The sequence below is a fragment of the Brachionichthys hirsutus genome, chromosome 23 (genome assembly GCF_040956055.1).
Source record: "Brachionichthys hirsutus isolate HB-005 chromosome 23, CSIRO-AGI_Bhir_v1, whole genome shotgun sequence".
NCBI lineage: Eukaryota > Metazoa > Chordata > Actinopteri > Lophiiformes > Brachionichthyidae > Brachionichthys > Brachionichthys hirsutus.
In genome coordinates this window covers 4,979,273-4,999,073 of record NC_090919.1, presented here as the reverse complement: position 1 = coordinate 4,999,073, position 19,801 = coordinate 4,979,273, and the positions used below count along the sequence as shown (strand labels likewise).

Sequence of the window (19,801 nt, the reverse complement as noted above, 5' to 3'; positions counted from 1 at the left end):
AAAAGATGCCGCGTTGAGCCACCGGCAGGAATAAGGGTGGTTTCTTGGCAAGCGGCAGCCATGTTGGAGGCCAGTTCCAATAAAATGATTCATGAGAGTGAGGGGAAGAAAGTTCCCTTTATTTTTTGCTGCTTGACAATCAAATCTGCCACCATCAATACATAGTTTAAGGACTCAAGCACGAGAAGAGCAGCCTCACCGAATGTTTTTAAATTCACACAGTGGCTGGTTGTCGTCCCCCTGCTGCAGATTCAGGGAACAAGGAATGGTAAGAGAGAGGCTGAATGGAAGATGAGGTTTACCGGGGGGGGTAACAAGGCTGGAACACTGGAAAAGAATGCCCTCTTTCCACGGCCTACTGGGACTAACAAGGATGGACACTGACAGGGAAAATGGACACACAATTCAAGCTTAGACATCAGAGAAGGATGCAGTGTCACGTTTTATCATCAAGGATAGCACCTTCTTAAAGAGCTTTATCTGAAGTTACGTAGGCTGAGTGATGTTTTATAGCGCGCAGGGCTCCGAGCCCAGAGAAAAGGTCAGGTCTGACAGCAGCGGAATGTGGCCCAGATGCTGCCACTCAAAGAGACACACTGCGAAAATGAAAAAGAAAAACCTGAGCAAAAGCCTAGAAATGGCTTTTACTCTCTGCCAGTGGGGCTAGAAAGGTCAAAGAAAATTCGCAGGGCCGAAAACCCCCTTTGTATGCTTTTCGTCCGTTTGTGGAGTTGGGATTCAGAGCAGAGATGCCTGACATTAAAAACAAAATTAAAATGATCACCATCCACACGCTCAGCATGAGGCTGGATCGATAAGTGCAGACAGGCAGAGATACTGGGAGCACAAATTGATTATCAGTATCCAAGACACAGTCTCTGGTAAAAAAAAAAAAACATAAGGCAGCGCAAATATTGGCAGATAATTTGGATTTTCTTTGTCCGAAACTGACAAAATTAAATCCAGAAGACGACAAAAAAAAGGCATTACTGAGTAGACTTATGAAACCTAGGAACACTGGGAATTGGCTAGGACATGTGAGAAACATCGATGATGAAGAGGAATCACACAGACGAAGGGAACAACGGGAAGGAGCCAATCAGAGACGGGTGGAAACAACCAGGTAATCCCACAGCAGAGATAAATCAAGGAAAACTGAATGGAGAAGGAAGGAGCAAATCAGATTACAAGCAAGACTCGGGAATCGAAAGTGATCACATCCCTCTGCAGATGTTCCTTGTGCTTCTGGATGAGATCCACCTCCTATGGAAACACATCTGCTTCAATACTAGATGAGTCTATTCAATCTTTTGGAGACCGGTGATGTTACCTCCCTCAAGTGAAAGGGCTGCTTTGGAGTTTAATCACCCTTCTACGCTCCGGCTTTCTATTTATGTCCAAATCATTATTATAACTATTTGTTATGCCCGACATAACAAGCCGTTATTTAAAACATTAGTAGGTCCTTTTCTCTTTTTGATTTCCCTGAAGGGATTATAAACTGCCCAGCCTGGAATCTGTTGAGGAAAATCCCATCCTCGCCTCCATAATATTAGTTCTCATTTTTTCTCCCATGATCTGGCGAGTCATTGTCAAACAAGACGATTCCACGCATTATGAGACAAAGATCTTGACCTACAGAAACACAGACGTGTCCAACAAAGCCCCGCCGATCACTTCGCAGAACAACACGGACGTCTTGGCCAAAAGCGGCTTTACAAGGCTGGATGTGGGCTGGCGTTCGGCACGGCGTTAAGCCGGTTGTCAGAGGCAAACGGCAAGTATTATAATGAAAAGAGGGATTAACCACACAGAGCGAGCGAGAGAGAACCAGTTGGGCCTGTTGTTGAAAACACAATAAATATCAGAACAAACAAGCATCCTCTGCTAATGTTCACCTCAGCACGCCAGCGCTGAACCGCTACAGCAGTGTGTGTGTGCGTGTGCGTGCCTTCAGATAGAGAGCGTTGGGAAGGAGGCGTGTTCGTCCGCAGGTGCAGAGGGAGCTTCCGGTTTAAGCGGAGAAGAGAATCTCATTACGCGAGTGATGCATCGCTCACGTTTACACGCTTTATTCCAAAGAGGCCTTGACAGTCCTACACCTGTTCCGCTTTCAACAGCAAACCTGCCGCCTGAGCCACAGAGGAGGCCGAGGGGGGGGGGGGGGTCAAACGGCTCCTCCTGCCAGAGCCGGGCCGGGCCGGTCGGTAGAATCACTCTGCTGAAGTGTGAACACCAACGAGAGGTCGAAACAATGAGGGGACACTTTAGTGAGTGTGTGTGCGTGCGTGTGTGCGCACCCCTTAGATTGATTCAAGTGCAGCCATCATAATATAAACGGTCGCACCGAAGCACCTCAGATTAAATCTGGTAGCAGTTGACTGAAGCAGCACAGGCAAAGTTATATATCGCAAATCTTTTTAACTGCAAAACTTTGGTCGTTTGCTGCTGCGCCACCATCGGGAATATTGACCCTCAGTTGGGGATTGCAGAGGATGGAAACTTGGGTTTCTCATGGACTGAAAATCAGATTTCCTGGTCGTAAGAATCTCAAAAATGAAATCGGATTGAATTATTTCAATAAAAAAAAAAAAAAAAAAAAAAAGGGGCCAAACTTTTTACTTCAAGAGCAAGACTGCGATTTCTTTCTTTAAAAAGTTGCCTTTCTTCCACACCAATGATCATTCCCAGAGAACAAAAACCAAGCGGGTGCAGGGATGTGCATAATCATCAACTCTGGCATATATTCAATGGATGATTCAAGACAAAGAACGTTGCATCTAAACAATCCTGAAATAGAACACTAGCCAAGCTTAACCCTTTCACTGCGCTAGCTAGCCGGTCATCATTAGCGATCACATGTGACACACACACACACACGGGACGAGAGGCACGCAAATGTGGAGCGAGATGGCCCGCCCACATGGCAGCACCCTGGGAGTAGTTATGGGGTCACGTGCCTTGCTCAAGGGCTCCTTCGCTGTGCCCTCTACAGAAATCTGTCCACACTCCAAGTACATTTTTATTACGTTTCTGCTCTAACTGAATTTTACTTTGCGCTTAAAGTTATGCTTCAAGATGCTTTTTCACACCAAAAAAAAAGGGATCAGCGTTTTTCTACAGCAGAAAGAGAAAGCAGAATTTTACGCACAAATGAATAATTTTATTTTAGCCTCACTACCTGCAGTCAGCAAAAACATAAATTATTCTCTGCTCCCGTCCTCAGTTTGTTTTTTCATCACTCATTTACATTTCACGTTTTAATCAGCAACGAGCGTAATTCTCCTGGAATTTAACCTCGTCTGCAGAGAACTCTCAGGCCGGGAGCGCTTTTCGTTTGCTTCCCCCCCCCCGTCCAAGCGGACGAGACCCCCCGCCCTCAGGAACGGGAAGCTGCGTCCCTTTCTTTATTCGGCAGCGACCTCTGGTCAACTGAATCAAACGGCTCTAAAGATTGTGTGCTTTTCTGTCACATAAAAAGTATTTCAATTGTAAGTTTAACCTGACATGCGGGGAGCTTTACAATCGGACGACAATTGTTCAGCTTGTGTGTGTGTGTGGGGGGGGGGGGGGGGGGGGGGGGTAATCCCTGCATCTTTTGAAGTCTGTGAAATTAATTTTAAAATCAGCGTTTCCACCAGCAACAGTACGGACTTCTTAGTACACAGCGTTTATGAAACTAACTGGCCATAGTAGTTTATTTCATCTGAGAACATTTTATTGACGAGGTTTGGTTTAAGTACCTTTGAATAAAACTCGGACTTGGACTCTAATCATTATTATACGTCACTCACCTGCATTAAAGCACGCATGATGCCCCGTCTTTATCACCCCAATAGCCGCCCGTCTCCTCCTCAGCATCCCCGTTTCTCTGCGGATGCTGCAGGAGACTGAAATGACCCGGCGCCATTGTCGTGACAAGCAGCACCCCCAAACAATAATCGAATTTGTCACAGTTTTTGTATCGTCATTCTTGCACAGGCACACGTCTCCTCTCAAATCAAGAAAAATTGAACCAGACGGAGAAGCAGAGGCAGAGGGGAAGAGAGAGAGAGGGGGGGGGGGGCAAACAGTCTGCAGACTGCGTTTCAGCACCAGATCACACGGCCTTGTCTTTTCCATGTAAAGCAACCGCTGCTTCTGACAGCACGTTTGTTACAACCCACCCGAGGAACATGCAGAGCTCAGATGAAAGAGACCTCAGTTTGGAATTATTATACGTCTTTCTTTTCTCTCCGTTCCTGCTCCTTTCCTCCCACGTGCTCGCCACCGCCAGCACCCCTCCCCTGATACGCTGCTCCTCTAATTGCCATCAACATGACTCACTGCCGATCAGCCCACTGGTTTTTTTATTTTTTTTTCTTATTTTCAGAGAGATAGAATTAATACTGGCGAGCTTCACATCCGTCAACACCTGCCAATTCCTGTTTGACTGCTTCAAGTCACCCCGTGTGTCCACATGTAGATGTGGGTGGTTGTGTGAGGCTGGCTGGCGACCAATTGCGTCATTCCTGGGAGAACTTGGGTGGCAGAGTTCCCTTTGAACTGCAGAGCAGCGCCGACTCAAAGTCTGTTTGTGCTCCAAGACAAATGTCAGCCAACTCGGAAAACACAGGGTAAGAACCGCTTTTTAAAAAAAAATAAAAAAAATAAAACTCTCAGCAATAATAAAACCCAGAAGTGTGTTTTTATGCACTTTTATAAATCATCACTTTCCTTTTTTTCCCCCACTCAGATCTACGACTACGTATATGCCCTGATGTGACGTCATGAATAACTAACCATCTGCTAGGCCACCATGTGTGCACGTTTACAGCATGAACTTTATATTGACAATGCATCCGCAATCAATCACAAGGATGAGGACAATCCATTCATCTGTGTCAGAGATGCGACTTGTGTGGAAGGCTTCAAGCTGTTGTTACGCAATTGGCTTAAGAGACGGAACTGAAAATACGCGAAGGTAGAGATCAGATGTGGGGGATTAAAGCAGGAATGGCTTTGTGCAGAGAGAAGATCCAATCGCCAAAAGTGTTGCTGGGAAGTTGAAATAGTGGAGAAATCCCGCTGAGCCACATTTCACAGCTCTAGGGAGCTCTATAGGGAGAGCTTTCCCCGCTGCTGCAGACAAACACATCTCACATCGCCCCCTCTCACACATGCAAACCTTCCTCTAGGACTAAATAATGCGATCATGCATCGACAATATCTACATAGGGAGAATACATGAGCTTATCCTGCAGTTAAAGAAGCTTCACACTCAGAAATATGACAGACGGCAGGCATGAAATGCAGTGGTAGAGTATCTAAGCGTTCTCAAAATAAAACAAGTACTTTAATTTTGAGAATATGGCTATTTTCAACCAAAGATATTTGGAAATTATAGTCTGATTTCCTTATTTTTTTATGTTTACAATCGGTCCAATTTGGCAGTTGAGGGTTTTTTTCCCCCTTTTGGCTCAAGAGGCCATTTAAAGGGATGAATAAAGTGGCTTTCTAAGATAGCATCAATGATCACAGGCCTTTTTACATTAGGAAATCTCTCTGGAAAACAAGAATCCTGATAATACATGACCAGAGAACTTGGCCAGTGGTCTGTCTGTTAGCTTGGACTGACTGATGTGAAGCCCATAAGTTCTGTCAGGAAACATTTCCGACTTCATTGAAATCGCAAGAGAGGGTTGATTGGCTCGTTTGAGTCACTTACACAAGAAGCGCTTGTTGGATTGCTATGGCGCCGTGAGGCATCTACCATGCAGATAAACCACTGTGAAAGCTGATAATGATGCGACTCCAAATTCTGGGGCACAAACCTTCAACCTGCCAAACTGCAGAAGACGACGAGGACAAAATGCTAGGGAACATGGAGGCGGGGGGGGGGGGGGGGTTAATGATCTGTTTGCAGGGACAAAACCAGAAACACTATGAAAGCATGCTGGGTACAGGAACAAAAGGAAGTATTTTGAGAGGGATGTTCAGGCTTCTCGTATGCCACCGCCTGCCAAGTAGATTTTTGGCTTGGTAACCCAGCTCCATCACACGCACACACACACGCACACAAATACGTGCAAAACTTATGCGAGATCATTCTTACTCATTACTTGGGGGTTTCAACCTTGCCAAGAAGAAAGGCTTTAGGATCCACGAAAGAAAGGGCAGCTGCTTTAGCGATAGCTAGCGCACTCAAGAATTTACCACACACACACACACACGTGCTGGAACAGACAACACAATCCAACCCTGTTGCCAGTAGTCTCAGAAAATCCTTTAAGATAAAGTGTGTCCAGTATTCTCATCTAGCTTGCCAACCAGCAAGCTTCCACCTGGCATCGTCACGCAGTCACACGGGACCACGTAGATGTCCAAGGTCCCGTCGGCGAGGACATCGAGGCATTGAAGCAATGAAGACAACCAGCTGCCGCTAGAAGAAAGGATTGGATGAGGATCTCATCAGTCGACCGGCTTTGTCGTGCACGGTGCTAAAATGTTTGAGCCCACTAACCGGCTCATTTTCACTCGGCTTCTGAAAAGCTACTTGGACCATAAGGAGACACTGAAATGTTCCCTTTACACCAAAAAGCAACGCCACATATCGGTTAGCAAGGGCTAAAGCAAAAACTGAAATTCTTTGCTGCAACCGCAAATGCAAGTTAAGACTTCCAAATGAAGAGTAAGACGTATATCAATAAAAATACCTCAACGTTCCTCCAAGCGATCCTCTGACAAGGACCGATTCAAAAGTATCCGTGCTGCCACACAGATGACCTCTTTTTCCAGGGACGCCCCCCCAGAAAGACAATGAAGCCACATTCTGCTGCGTTAAAGCAACTTCAATGTAATTAAATCCAGTTCTGGTCCGCCCGCCGCCTCAGACTTTTGACCAACTGTCCTCATCTATCAGACAAGGAGAGAGAGGCAGGATTCCCCTTTGAGAACTTCCAACAAGTCGTGTCCGTCTCTTCCAAAGCACTTCCAGCGTTGTTCAAGGAGGCGACAGCAAGCACAAAGCTTCTCAGACCTAAATTAGAAACGTGCCGCGTGCATCAAATTCAGGGTTTCTGTTTCTCAAACACGCTTTATCAGCGACAGACGTCGCACAAAGAAGAAAGCAGAGAGCACAATGAGCATAGAAACGTTCTGCAGGTGGGACACTGTTTATAACAGTACTGGTTTGGCCTAGCATCCCAGCACCATGTTCCTCAACCCTTTGAAGTGCTGCGTATGTTACGGTGCATGTCAGCCCATCGGCCATCGGCTCCACCAGCCATCTGATGCTGAAAGGCGAGCGCTGCTTGGGCGCCTGCCGCGACATCGGACAGCGAACCTGCAGGCGTGATGTGGGATTATGGAGGTTTGTGTCCAGGATTTATATTAGCAGGAGAAAGCCCGAGCAAACAAGTCTGACGATTTACCGTCTGGCTTTCGGAGTGTCTTCTCAAGCAGGACGAACCGGCGACAGACAAGATAAATGACGAGAGAGGCTCTCCTCACATGTGCAAACAATTTTCCATCGCAGAACAACCAGGGGCCAAATGAACTGTCTGCTCAGTATGTGAAGCGTGAACAAATGCCTTTCACATTAAGTCAGGACCCTGGAGACCCAGCTCGTATGTGTGACTGGAGAGAGAGAGAGAGAGAGAGAGAGCATGGCTCTGTATTGCAGCTTAGTGTGAGCATTAGCCATGCAAATAACAGCAAAAATAATTATTTAATCCTCAAACAGAATACCAACTCCCTCTAAATTAAACCGATGTCATGTTTAGATTAGATGCATGTTCAGTTCTTGTGATCTGGAGGTGGTAGCGGCGCGGCGAGCCGAGGGGGGACGGACCAAAAGATGAGAGCAAGAGGTAGTACCTTCAATCCAGCAACCAGAAGAGGAGAACGATGAGGAAGAGTAAAAGGGGGTGACAAATATATTTAGACAGACGCTGTCAGCTTAGCACAAACTAGTCATTAGCTGGTGCGAGCTGCCGCTTTGAGTGCAACGCAGTCAAGCGTCATCGCCGAGCACCGTGTTATTTGATATGCGCAAAAAGTTCAGCCGGCAGCACAAACGTGCAGACAGAGAGGTGAAGGTGACATTGAATACAGGCCGCATCCAGAACAACGGGCGCAGGCGTTTAGTGTCTCGCCTGCTATTCGGTTTCGCTCTGAAGTGTTGCTCAATTCAACGTTAAAAATCAGAGAGTCCTTGACCTAAACTTTAGATAGCAGTTAGGATAAAACATCTGTCCAAGTTCATCAAAACCAATACAATAGGCAGGTAAAAGCGAACATTATAGGAAACAGATGTACAAACAGTATATACCTAAAAAATGACTGACTTATGATAATGCATCAAACGTTTGCCTGAGGCATGATTATATATAAAATAAAATAAAAACAGTTCTGGATAAGGTGAAAACGGAATTTCTAATAAGGAATTCAACAAACATGCCTCAGCGTGGAAGATCAAAACTAGATTTCAGATTTATGTAATCATAATATCAAACATCACGTTCCAGACTACCGGTACCCTGTTAGCAAGTTAGCAGGCATTCATTTCACTCAGTTTGAAGGTGCAGCGCAAATTCATGGGAAAGCCCACGAGCAGTGTCGACTTACAACCGCCGTCTCATTCCAGACGATCAACGTAGATAAATCCTCCAGTGAAAGAAACAACGCATCACATCCGCTCCCTCAACTACGTGAATTGATTTGTTCCGTTTTATTCCTCTGCGAGTCCATAAATTCTTCGACTTCCATTTATTCCCACCCAGGAGGGTTCTTAAACCAGGAAGTGGCAGGAATTACCCAAATGGGGGGGGGGGGCCGAGGTTGGGACAAGAGTTTGGACTGTCAGCACCCCTTTTGCTGCTCATTAATCACTTAAGCTACTGTGAGACGGGCTCCCGGGATCCACAACACACACACACACACACACACACACACACACACACACACACGCACACACACACACACACACTGTGCAATACCAACGTATAATCTGTCTCCTTGAAATAATCAACAAACTCAAAAGAGAGAAACCTGATTAAATGTTTCCTTACCGATATGAATGCACATATCAGAGAGGGGGGGGGGGGGGGGACGATGCTGCTGGTCGTCACCAGAAGACGAGCAGAGCTCAGAGATGCCCCGAGGCTGCTCAACTCCTCAGAGACAAGAGCTTCAATAGCGGAGCCTCTCCATTCAGAAGGCTCCGCTCATGTCCCGGACTTCCAAAGATGTCTGCGAGGATTCAGGAACGCACGAATGTTTAATTCTGTGCACAAAATATACACCGGTAGACTTAAAGGCCGAGATTTTTGTGGTTGTTTTTAAAGTACTGGCTCTGCCCTAATGTCACGTAATTATCGTTTCTGCGGATTTGGATTATCTTTACCTCGTTTTAGGTTTCGGACGATACATTTCTCTGAAGTGCGAATCGCGATTTGAACTCGTGCATCAGCGTGAAAGGTCATTAACAGGTCAACGTGCACACAGAAAGATCGGTGGCTCCTTCAATGCGGCGACACTTTCATAGCTAAAGAGCATCATTGTACATCCGAGAGATTTATTAGACGAGGAAACCCATAGAAGCAGAGTACAGCACATAAACAGACACGAAACACAAAAGGATAATGAGAGAGACGACGGTTTGCATGCTGCCTCCTTCCTTAGCTGATCCCTCTACAGTTCATGCATATTGCGAAGAAGCGTCTGCTGACGGTCTAAAACACGGCCACAGGTAGTTTAGTCACGCAGCTACCTCTGCTCGTCAAGGACGGCGCTGAAGAACGCCTCAGGAAAAGCTCTCTTACGCTCCGACACAATCGATTGATCAAGCGAGGCTTGCTAAAGTAGAGTGACCGTCCTCATCGCCGCACCAAGGGCAGAGAGGAGCATGCACGTTTAACATGAAGCTCTGTGAACGGCCCCGCCTCCTCTGAATCGTTCGTAGCCCGCGCGGTGGAAGTCGGGCCACAAGGCAAACACAGACGCATTGGAATGATGCTGCAGTGATTGATTAACCTGAATATCTGAGATGAACCCGTTTTACTGAAGTGGTCTTTGGTGCATCCCGATTACCCATCAAAGACGGATGACACAACGGAAGTCTCCTGCGCCGCTGACCCGCTCAGCCGGTTACATTTAGAACCTCAGAGAGCCAAAACTGGAATGATGAAATAAGAGGGGAGGACGAGATTCATTTTCCCAACCCACCAGTCTGCACGCGGCTCGTGAATGTCAGCCTAAAGCAAATTGAACGGCGCCATTATGTTTATGAGGATGGGATGATCTCGGTCTGCGTGACCTTTGACATTGCAGAGCCACACCAAGTTAAGTGGGTACAAGTCAAACGTTAAGTTCCTGCGACTGACGGTGGCGTCCCTGTGGACTCGTGTCAATTATTTATTTATTTATTTATTTTTTTAAATGGCGCAAATGTGATAGAGTCCGTGAGGAGAAGGTAAAAAATTTAATTTAAAAGGAGGTTCCAACGTTAGCAATCTAAGCTAACCAGCTTTAACTTTCAGAATTAAAGCCAGTCGATTTGATCGCTACAAGTCTTCAGAGTGAAAGAACACAACGGAACCCTTTTTAAAATGACACTCAAGGAATACCCGGATGATGATTCATAGCCTTGCCCCCATCAAATGTTGGTAAATTATAGCCATGCTAATTCTGAATTATATTCCAGCAACACATTTCAGAATGATTTTGTTTTTGTTTTAAAACAAATTACCGTTTGATGCATTTTACTGGTAAACGAGTCATTTGGTAACAGGTGATGAGAAATCCAAATTTGGGAGCACATGAAATACATTTAAAAAGAAATTATCTTCTTGACAGTTAAACTACTGTGTCATGTAGTTTAGATTCCTTACCATACAAAGTGAGACTTTAAATTAACTTAAGGCGTGTGTGTGTGTGCAGAACGAGGCCATTCTATAATCCTTGACATTTCTTTAGAAGCAATCCGAGTTGAAACAAGCCAATCCTCTCTGTCCGTTGCTCAGGAAACAGCTTCTCTTCAGCTTCTTGCTTGGGTGGATCAACCAATTAGAGAAGTTTCCTATTGCCTCTTTAAATCCAGTCTCTCTGGCCACTGTTGGTAATCCAATCAATTCAAGGATGCGTGCAAGTTTACATTATTTACCAACCAATTTGTCATGAAACTCGGGTCGAATTTCAAGAAAGGAGATCCGCTGTCTTTTTCACGGTCAGATTATTTTCACCCTCATGCCATTTCTCATCTTTCCCCAGCCGGATGAAGGGCTGCAGAGAGACGGCAACGTGTTAAACTGACAGAAAGGCTCAAGCGATGTCCCCACCAGACACCACCACCCCGCTGGCGTCTGTCAATACCAAACACAAAGACTTCCCCTGTTTACAAAGTGTAGCTGCTGCCACTCAGCCAGGTCCAAGGAACACAGCCCAATATACTCGCTTATGTACACCATCGTCCCCAGTATAATTACTTATCCTCAAAATACTGCTGTAGGAATAGAAAGTGCAGACCTTGACAGTAAAAGCAAACATTGCATTTAATTAAACGAGTCAAGCCACAAATAAACAAGGTTCTGCAAAATGGACGGACAGAAAGCTGCATCAAGGTTTGGTGCGTCTTCTGTGCGCTCAGAGGCGCGTCATGGGCATCCCTCTGAATGCCCCCCCCCCCCCCCCCCCCCCAGTCTAATGACGCATGCCTCGTTTTAACTACTATCTAATGCGCGGCTAACTTTTAATACAAGATATAAATACCAAGTTAGACCCGGATGCCGATTCCTCGCGCAGGGCATCGTTCACAAAGATGCCAATGAACCTGCGGGCGCTGCGTAATGGGATAGGTGGCCACATGCACGTGCATTCGCGGGGCTCACTTTTTAAAAACGCGCAGCTGGACCACCTCGATGCGTAAAACCACACCGGTTCTCTTTACTTTGGAGAGCCGCGCGCCATGCGACCGAGGCGCAAGCCTCGCGCGAGAACAGCAACTTATTTCTGGAGATGCGCGCTGTATCTGGAGTGATGGATGGAGGAAGGTGACAAAGACTGGGGGTGGTGGACGGTGTGCGTGAACCAGCGGGTCGTGCGCGGGACAGGGTGCGGGACAGGGTGCGGGGTGCGGGGGGGGGGGGGTACTCACGCTGCTGTTCTCTCCTGTCCAGTGGACCATCGCCTGGTTGTGGGTCGCATCCCCTTTGAGCACGAACGAACTGCTGAGGAGGGACATTTGTTTTTCCCGGGACAGCGCCCTCCTGAAGCGGGGCGAGCTCGCCGCTCCGACAGCTCCTCCATCAGCGTCCGCCGGCAAGCCCGGCGGGGAGCCTCGTTCCCCGCCGCCCGCGTCAAACAGGCTGTCCTCCCCTGCGCGCCGCTTTAACGCACAGCCGTCACAGCGCACGGGTCCGGCCAGTGCCATCCAGGTCGAGGCGGTCAACAGGAAGACGCAGAGGTGGCCAGCGGTGGAGACCGGCTCGTCGGGGCGCAGAGGTGCCATGCTGTGCGCCGGAGTGCAGCGCGCGTATCGCAGAGACTTGTTTTGGAGAGACTGCCGATGCTTGTGGAAGACAGATGGGTGTATACTGTACGCCGAAAGAGAGAGAATGAGGGAGAGAAGGGAACCGGAGAGGAGACAGAACAGTGGGAACAACGTGGACGCGTCCCTGTGCCAAATGGGATTCTCGGGACGGCGCGGCGGCGCCACCTCCCGTCCGAGAGCTGCAACGTCTCCGGACTGAGCCGAGCAGGATCGGGTCCCCTGAACGAGTTCACGTTTAAAACAGGACAGACCCATCTTGTCCTGCGGTGAACTGGCGGCTCGTCCGGGGTGTAACCGCGCCTCTCGCCCGCTGGCTGCTGGGATAGGCTCCAGCACGACCCGCGACCTGGTAACAGACAAGATGAATTAATTAATGATTTAATAAAAATAAAAATAAAAAGGCAAAAACCTGCTCAAGAAAATGCTTTTAAAGTAACTTATTTTAGTTTGGGTTGATAATGATGATCAGCAGACGGAGAGCGCAGACCTCCGCCGCGCAACTCGGTCTCCCCATTTTGTGATTCACACTAAAAATAATGGCCCTGCACTGATTTTTTTCTATATTTTTACATTCCATAACCATGAAAACAAACCTTTAGCAATTGTTAGCTTCTCATTATTATTTTAGAAGTTCTTCTGGGTCTAGATCCACAGCTTTTAAAGATACAACAAATCAATTTGTCCATCAATTCCACAGGGTCACGGCAAAGGCCAGCAAAAAGCAGAACCTTCTTTGTTGAAAGTGTCCAAAAGCAAGATTGTTTTGCTGTGAAAACTTACCCCAATTTCAACTGGATCCTTTTCCTCAAGTATTAAAGCTAGAACTCAGAAAGTACGGGAGAGTCTGAAAACACTGAGGAAACAGAGAAGATGTTCTGGCAGAGAACCGTCCAGAGAGGCAGGAGCTGATCAGGCGAGATGCGCAACAGGTGCGTCTCGTTCAGTTCAACGATGCCTCCGCAGCTGTGCAGGGCCAGAAATCAACCTGCAGCAAAAGTCCCCATAGCAACCATCACAAATGGGGTAAAAAATGTAATATTTGCAGACAGGATGAGCCAGATTAAAAGCCTTACAGTTGTGTGTTTTTCTATGCACGGTTCCGGTCAACACAGTGAAATTATTTATCGTAAAGCATTGGCCAGATGATAAAACTTAAAATTCACTTTCCTCTACAGACATTCATGTCTCAAATGACACACGAAAAAAAGATGAATATGAATCCTTTGGTTTACAAGTTGAGGAAGAAATATTCCATCATAACACTTTAAATGGATTCCAAAGGTCTTCCAAGATGATTTAAATATTTTTTTCCTTATTATAATTTTTTTTGCAATAAATAATGCATGTGGAAATATTAAATAATTCAATCTATATATGTGTCCAAATGAAACGTGTACTGACATCTGATGCCTGCAGAACTCCCAGATGCAAACCTATAATTATGTTGCTGGTCTGGCAGGACTTCAAGTTAAAAATGTGCTTGCAATTTTGAAAATAAAATAAAAAATTCTGCTTTCAGTGTGTGAGCGAGGGAGGGCAGACCCTCCTTGACCTCTGTTGCTAGGATACCGCCTGTAAGCGAAGCTCCTAAACCGGAGCTTAAGTTTAAATATTTCATAAGGCTGTGCAGATGGTCGTGCGGTGTGTAGTCGGTAAGGCCGGCGGATGAGAGACACTGAATGTAATCAGCCCCGATATTAATCGAGTTAAGCTGCAATTACATAGTTTAGTTTTCCACGAGGTCATGCTGTGATGCTACACTTAAATATTAGTCTCTGGTTTTTACTCTCAGATTCATGATATAATAATTCTCGCAGCACACGCCAATGAATAAAAGAAGCCATACGATTCTTATATAAAGAGTTTAAATAAATCTGACCCCGTGGGCAGACGCAGCTTCCGACTGAAAAAGCTACAAGCTAGCAGTTATTGTCAGGACAATGCCGTAATGGTGTTTCTTTGAAATGAATAAGAAACCAAACTCTGTGACTAAATGTATTTTATGCTCACAATTAGAATAGAATAATGTAAAGGGATTGGCTTCATCAAAAGTAAAGCCTCATTTCTGTCGAGCCTTTTAACTAATTGGCTTTGGTTTTCAGCCATATGTGTTCAGGAAAAATAAACCACTGAAATGTTCTTCCTGCATCATCGGGTCAAACGTCGAGGTTGCATGTTCTTATTGAATTTGTGTTTCCGGCTCTTACGCTTCTAAATCACGCACTATATTGATGAGCTAGTTTTAATCTGTCGCTTTGGACTGGTCAATTAGCTCATGGTATATTTTCCCGGCTGCTAGCTGATCATGAAAAGCAATGAAAGCGAGCTAAATGGTCAAATAAAAGATAAAAGGTATGTGTGTGTGGGGGGGGGGGGGGGGGGGGGTGCTCAAGTCCTGTTAATATGAATACATTCATCCTTGTAGCTTTAATGTCATACAATTATTGTATGACCTTTTGACTGTGGTACACTTTAATGACACCTAAATAAAAAGGGAGCCAGCGATTGACCCCACTGAACCCTTGAAAAGCTCATTGCTGCTGTTTAGATTCTTCAAAGGGCATTTTACATCTCCTCTTGCATGGTCTGAAAGGTCTGACCATCAATTGGGACCCACATGAGGCCACACACTCCCCCCCCCCCCCCCCCCCCCCCCATGCCCCAGCGGTCACACCCGGTCGTCCCACATTAAAGGTGCCGAGGTTGATAGCTCACCCCGGGTGTTGGATGCACACTCCAGCAGGAGTGAACAGGGATCTATGGGGGGGGGGGGGGCTCAGAGACCCTCGGAACCGACAGAGCATGAACAAACAAGGTTGCAGGCGTGTTAGTGCTGGAGAAATACATACATACATTCTATACCTACACACACACAGCTGATTACACCGATTCAATGAAATATCTAGATTTTTGATGATGTGGCGATTACGCCCTGGGTAAGAAGGGGCACGTGTGTGTGAACCAGAGAACGAAAAGACATTCCCTCGCCCATAATTGGATAATTAGTCAGCTTTTATGTACTAAGGACTTTCAACGGAAACAAGACCGCAAGGGCTTTTTTTGAAATGCTCCTCTTAGACAGGATGTTTGACTGTATTTGTACTGTAATACATGCTACTGTGTGACTGTACTTGTACTCTAACATTCTATCTAATAAATATATTCATCATCATCAATCCACAGTCAATTCCTGTATTGGCTGTATTACAGAGCCGCTTTTGGCTGTTTCCTTGCAGCGATGACTGAACACAGTGGGACAGTCTGTATTAATACTTGGAATACGTGAAAATACTTCTTACAGCTGCGATGGGAAAACATTTATTTCAGTGTTTTAAAATGCTTAATATTTGAGGAAGTATGTAATATTTGATCCCATGAGGTCTCCTCTTGTGGTGCCCCGGAAAATAGCCGAGGCCTCATGAGTCCCATCATTAGCAACAGAAAATCAAACAAATATTTTTCTTTTCTTTTCTTTATTTGTACAAACTTCGCACAGAAAGGAATTGACCTGGAACCTTATGCTGCTTCCGTGTCCGCGAGGAAACAGTGCTACCCATTGCGCCACCCTGCCGTGAAATATAAAAACAGCAAATTAAAATAAAAACATTTAAACGACTGACTTTCGACCGGCAAAACAAAACTGTTGGATTTGTGCAACTCGCGATGGGCAACCTTGCGTCTGGTAAAACTTCAGACGCTGCGTGTCCTTCTTATCATCAGTCACCTTTAACCTCAACTTCAACCAAACTACGAACCCTTTCGTCATCAACGACTCTGATTGGTCGGTTTGATAGGGTGGTTCACCTTCCCGGATTCTGATTGGCCTAAACCTCACGCTGCTGCCAGTAATGGTTGAATGCCCCTCCTCCAGCGTGTGTGCAGTGCAAGGAGGACTAGCTAGCTAGCTAGCTGCGGAGTTGCGCGAGCTGTCACAAAATGGCGAGCTGGTGCGTCCGAGCGGTGAGACAGAGCTACTCTCTTGTAGCCTCCCCGGCGCTAATAAGGTAACAGACCTTCACTACGGACTTAGTTCGTTGAAATCCGTGTTGGCAAGGACGAGAGCGGCTCCGGTTAATCTGATGGTATGATCGTAGTAGCCGGCTAGCATCGTTTAGCTTTCGTAGCCGACCGTGAACCTTAAAATTGACCTTTTATGTGAATAATACGAGTAAACTTTGAAACGAAACCGCAGCAATCCAACTATGAGTCCTTAGCTAGCGTGTTAGCTTGCGTGTCATTGTTAGCGTGACAAGGAAAAGATGGATGAAGTGTACCGTTAGCATGCTAAGCTGGAGTTCCTGCTGACGTCGGACATGTCTGTGTAATTATCGGTCCTTTTCACGAGTGACGCAATAATGGGACCCTTGTTTTGTGTCGCGTCTCCTGCTCCGCCAGAGCGTCGTCTCCGCGGCTGCTGTGCACCGCCACCCGGCAGAAGAACGGCCACGGGCCCGAGGAGGAGGAGGAGGCGGAGAAGGAGAAGCCGGAGCAGAACGCAGCAGAGAAACTCCTGGTGGAGGAGAAGAGCCAGCTGGAGGAGCAGCTCAAGGGCATGACGGTAGGTCAGGGGTCACTTCCGGTTTGGATGAGGACCGCAAAATACATGTTGTTAAAATGAATGAGCTTCTTGAATAAAAGCACTCCGGCTAACGTGTTAACTGTCTGCCGTCTCTGCAGGAAAAGTACAAGCGAGCCTTAGCAGACACGGAGAACCTCCGGACACGGAGTCAGAAGATGGTGGAAGATGCTAAATTATATGGTAATAAATGGTTCATCGTGTCTGCAGGATCCACATGACATGTGCTCGCCCCGATTCTTTTTTGTTTTTCATAAATGAATAAAATAATAATAGTGTTCTCTAACGGGAATACATCAGGCTGAAAGCACTCTGCACGGTTGAATATTGTTCAATTCTATTTTCCACCCACTAGAGGTCATCAGAGAGCTCTAACTCAAAAGTTGGCAATTTAATTGTGGAAGGGTTCCTTTTCGAAGAATATGACCGTTCTGTTTTATTCTTAAATACTTAAATATGAGTACCTCCCTTATCTCACCATGCCTTGAATCTACAAACATATAATGAAAGAAAATAATTAGTAAAAGAAACCGCGCATACACTTCTTTATTGATGCACATTATTTCATCGGCCATTAAGATGGTCCGATGAGAGACCCTTAAATCACCTTCTGACTTTACCGCCAGGGATCCAGGGCTTCTGTAAGGACCTGCTGGAGGTGGCCGACATCTTGGAAAAGGCCAACGAGAGCGTGCCCAAGGAGGAGGTGTCGAGCCAGAACCCCCACCTCAAGAACTTGTACGACGGCCTGATGATGACCGAGGTCCAGATCCAGAAGGTGTTCGCGAAGCACGGTCTGGTCAAGCTCAACCCTGACGGTCAGAAGTTTGATCCCTACGAGCACGAAGCCCTCTTCCATGCCCCCGTGGAGGGCAAGGAGCCCGGCAGCGTCGCCGTAGTAACCAAAGTGGGCTACAAGCTTCACGGCCGCACCCTCAGGCCAGCGTTGGTAGGTGTGGCCAAAGCCCCCTAGAGGTGAACACTTACCTTGTGACCAGGTGGGATTAGTCTTGTTGCCTAGGCAATGGTCGGCTTCGGGTACAGCAAGAAGGCTCATGGCACAGTCCCACCCTGAGCCCATTTATTACCCTCCAAACGGGGGGCAGCTAACGGAACTTGGTCCGGATAGAATCCCCATCAGAGATTCGTCAGGACGGTGTTGAGAGAAACCTTTCGGTCCGTCAACAGTAACGCGAATCAGCTCAGTCGATTATTGTCGGTTCGTTCTCATATCTTCGCTGGAAGTACGGCCGGTGAAATCTGATCTTTCCGTTTAACTGACCTCCCTAATCCCGCTCTGGTTGGCGAGATTATCCCACAGTTGGGCTGAGGCTGATTGTGAGCCGCTGAGTTTCATTCCACGTTTGTGTAATCTCGAGCTTCATGCTTCAGTTGCCTCTTATTGTTGGGAACTGTTAGAGAACGATACTTGAGAATCCCAAAGCTTGCACGGTAAAAAGTTTCTCGAGTTCCCTCGGATGTGATCGTGCTCCTGTGAGCCAGCATTTGAACCAATAGGATCACTGCATGTGTCCAAACTGCTGCAGCATCAGAATAAACATTTTCTTTTCACATTTCTCTTTAACTAGATCATCTGTTTGTTGATCGTCTGATTTTACAAAGGTTAACTTTGACTTGGAATTTACCGATCAGAAAATGAAAGCCTAAATAAAGCTTTATCCTTAAAGATGTTTAATTGAAACTGCTTTCTTTTGTTGCTGTTTAAATTTTCCCCTTTGAACTGTGATTAGGTTTTTAATGAGAGCAGATTTTCACAGCATGATTATTGTGAGCCCAGAAAAACAAATGCACCTTGTATTTGTATTAGGAATCAAAGGATAAATGAGCTCTTTATCAATATCTGATAGCTGAGCGACCCCTACTGGAGCTGAGCTGCATAACGCTGGAGAAATTTGATCTTAATTTTTGGATGTTTGATTAAAAAAAAATAGAGCTGCAGACATATGTGTTTAAATATGTTTGTGTATTGTAGTTTATTTCTTTCCTAAATCCTTTTCCTATTTCACTTTATTTCACAGACACTGGGGAGGTACTTGTAGAATACGTTTGAGTCGTAAAAGTATAAAAAATAAAATGTTGTCTACACATTTAATGCATCCCCCGGTCACGTGTACCGATAACAACATGACTCAGTAACAAGCGAAGACTCCACAGCATCATCATCATCATCATCATGAAACCCACCGCTTCACAAAATGCTTCTTTGTAATCCAAATAAAAAAGATTTATTAGGAAAACTATAAAATTTCAATGACACAAAATACTGTACATTTCACAGGTCAGTAAATATATAGTCTTTTCCTATTTTACAAAATTATTTACATTTGACGAAATAAAGTAAACAAATGTCCCATTTACAAAAATATTCCCCAAGCTGGGGGGGGGGGGGGGGCACGAGGATCAAAGTCTGAGAAAAAGAAAACAATAATTTGGCGACTTCAGACATCTCAACGTTCCCGGAACTCGGAGAAGAACTGGAGTCGGATTGGGGAGTTCCACCGAGACGCCTCAAACTTCCTCTCTCTCCGATTCCGGATCGTCAACATCATCGCCGGGCCTCCCCAAACAGGAGCGAGCGCAGTAATTGAATTTACCGACTACAAATTCAGCAGCTGATTGATACGCCTCAGGCGTGAGGGATTGATCCGACAGACGCTCGACCGCCTGCAGGATCC

At 46.1% G+C, this 19,801-nt stretch overlaps 2 protein-coding genes across 2 annotated transcripts in view; one reads left to right on the top strand and one right to left on the bottom strand.

The window, feature by feature from the left end:
* The window catches only part of sorcs2 (sortilin-related VPS10 domain containing receptor 2), a 196,514-nt gene extending 184,027 nt beyond the window's left edge, over nt 1–12,487 (bottom strand). The window contains exon 1 of the mRNA XM_068755638.1: nt 12,134–12,487. Coding sequence (XP_068611739.1) covers nt 12,134–12,487 — 354 coding nt within the window. The remainder of the gene's footprint in view (nt 1–12,133) is intronic.
* Nucleotides 12,488–16,395: 3,908 nt separating this feature from the next.
* On the top strand, nt 16,396–19,167 carry grpel1 (GrpE-like 1, mitochondrial). The gene is made up of 4 exons (XM_068755824.1): nt 16,396–16,533; nt 16,925–17,087; nt 17,207–17,288; nt 17,732–19,167. Exons 1-4 carry the CDS (start codon nt 16,466–16,468, stop codon nt 18,076–18,078), a joined length of 660 nt encoding a protein of 219 aa, XP_068611925.1. The 5' UTR covers nt 16,396–16,465; the 3' UTR covers nt 18,079–19,167.
* Nucleotides 19,168–19,801: the final 634 nt, after the last annotated feature.

Excerpts from the sequence above, each read along its gene's own strand:
- grpel1 (XM_068755824.1), top strand. The coding sequence starts at position 16,466 with ATGGCGAGCTGGTGCGTCCGAGCGGTGAGACAGAGCTACTCTCTTGTA. Across the intron at positions 16,534-16,924 it reads GCCTCCCCGGCGCTAATAAG|AGCGTCGTCTCCGCGGCTGC; the intron begins GTAACAGACCTT and ends CTGCTCCGCCAG. Across the intron at positions 17,289-17,731 it reads GGAAGATGCTAAATTATATG|GGATCCAGGGCTTCTGTAAG; the intron begins GTAATAAATGGT and ends CTTTACCGCCAG.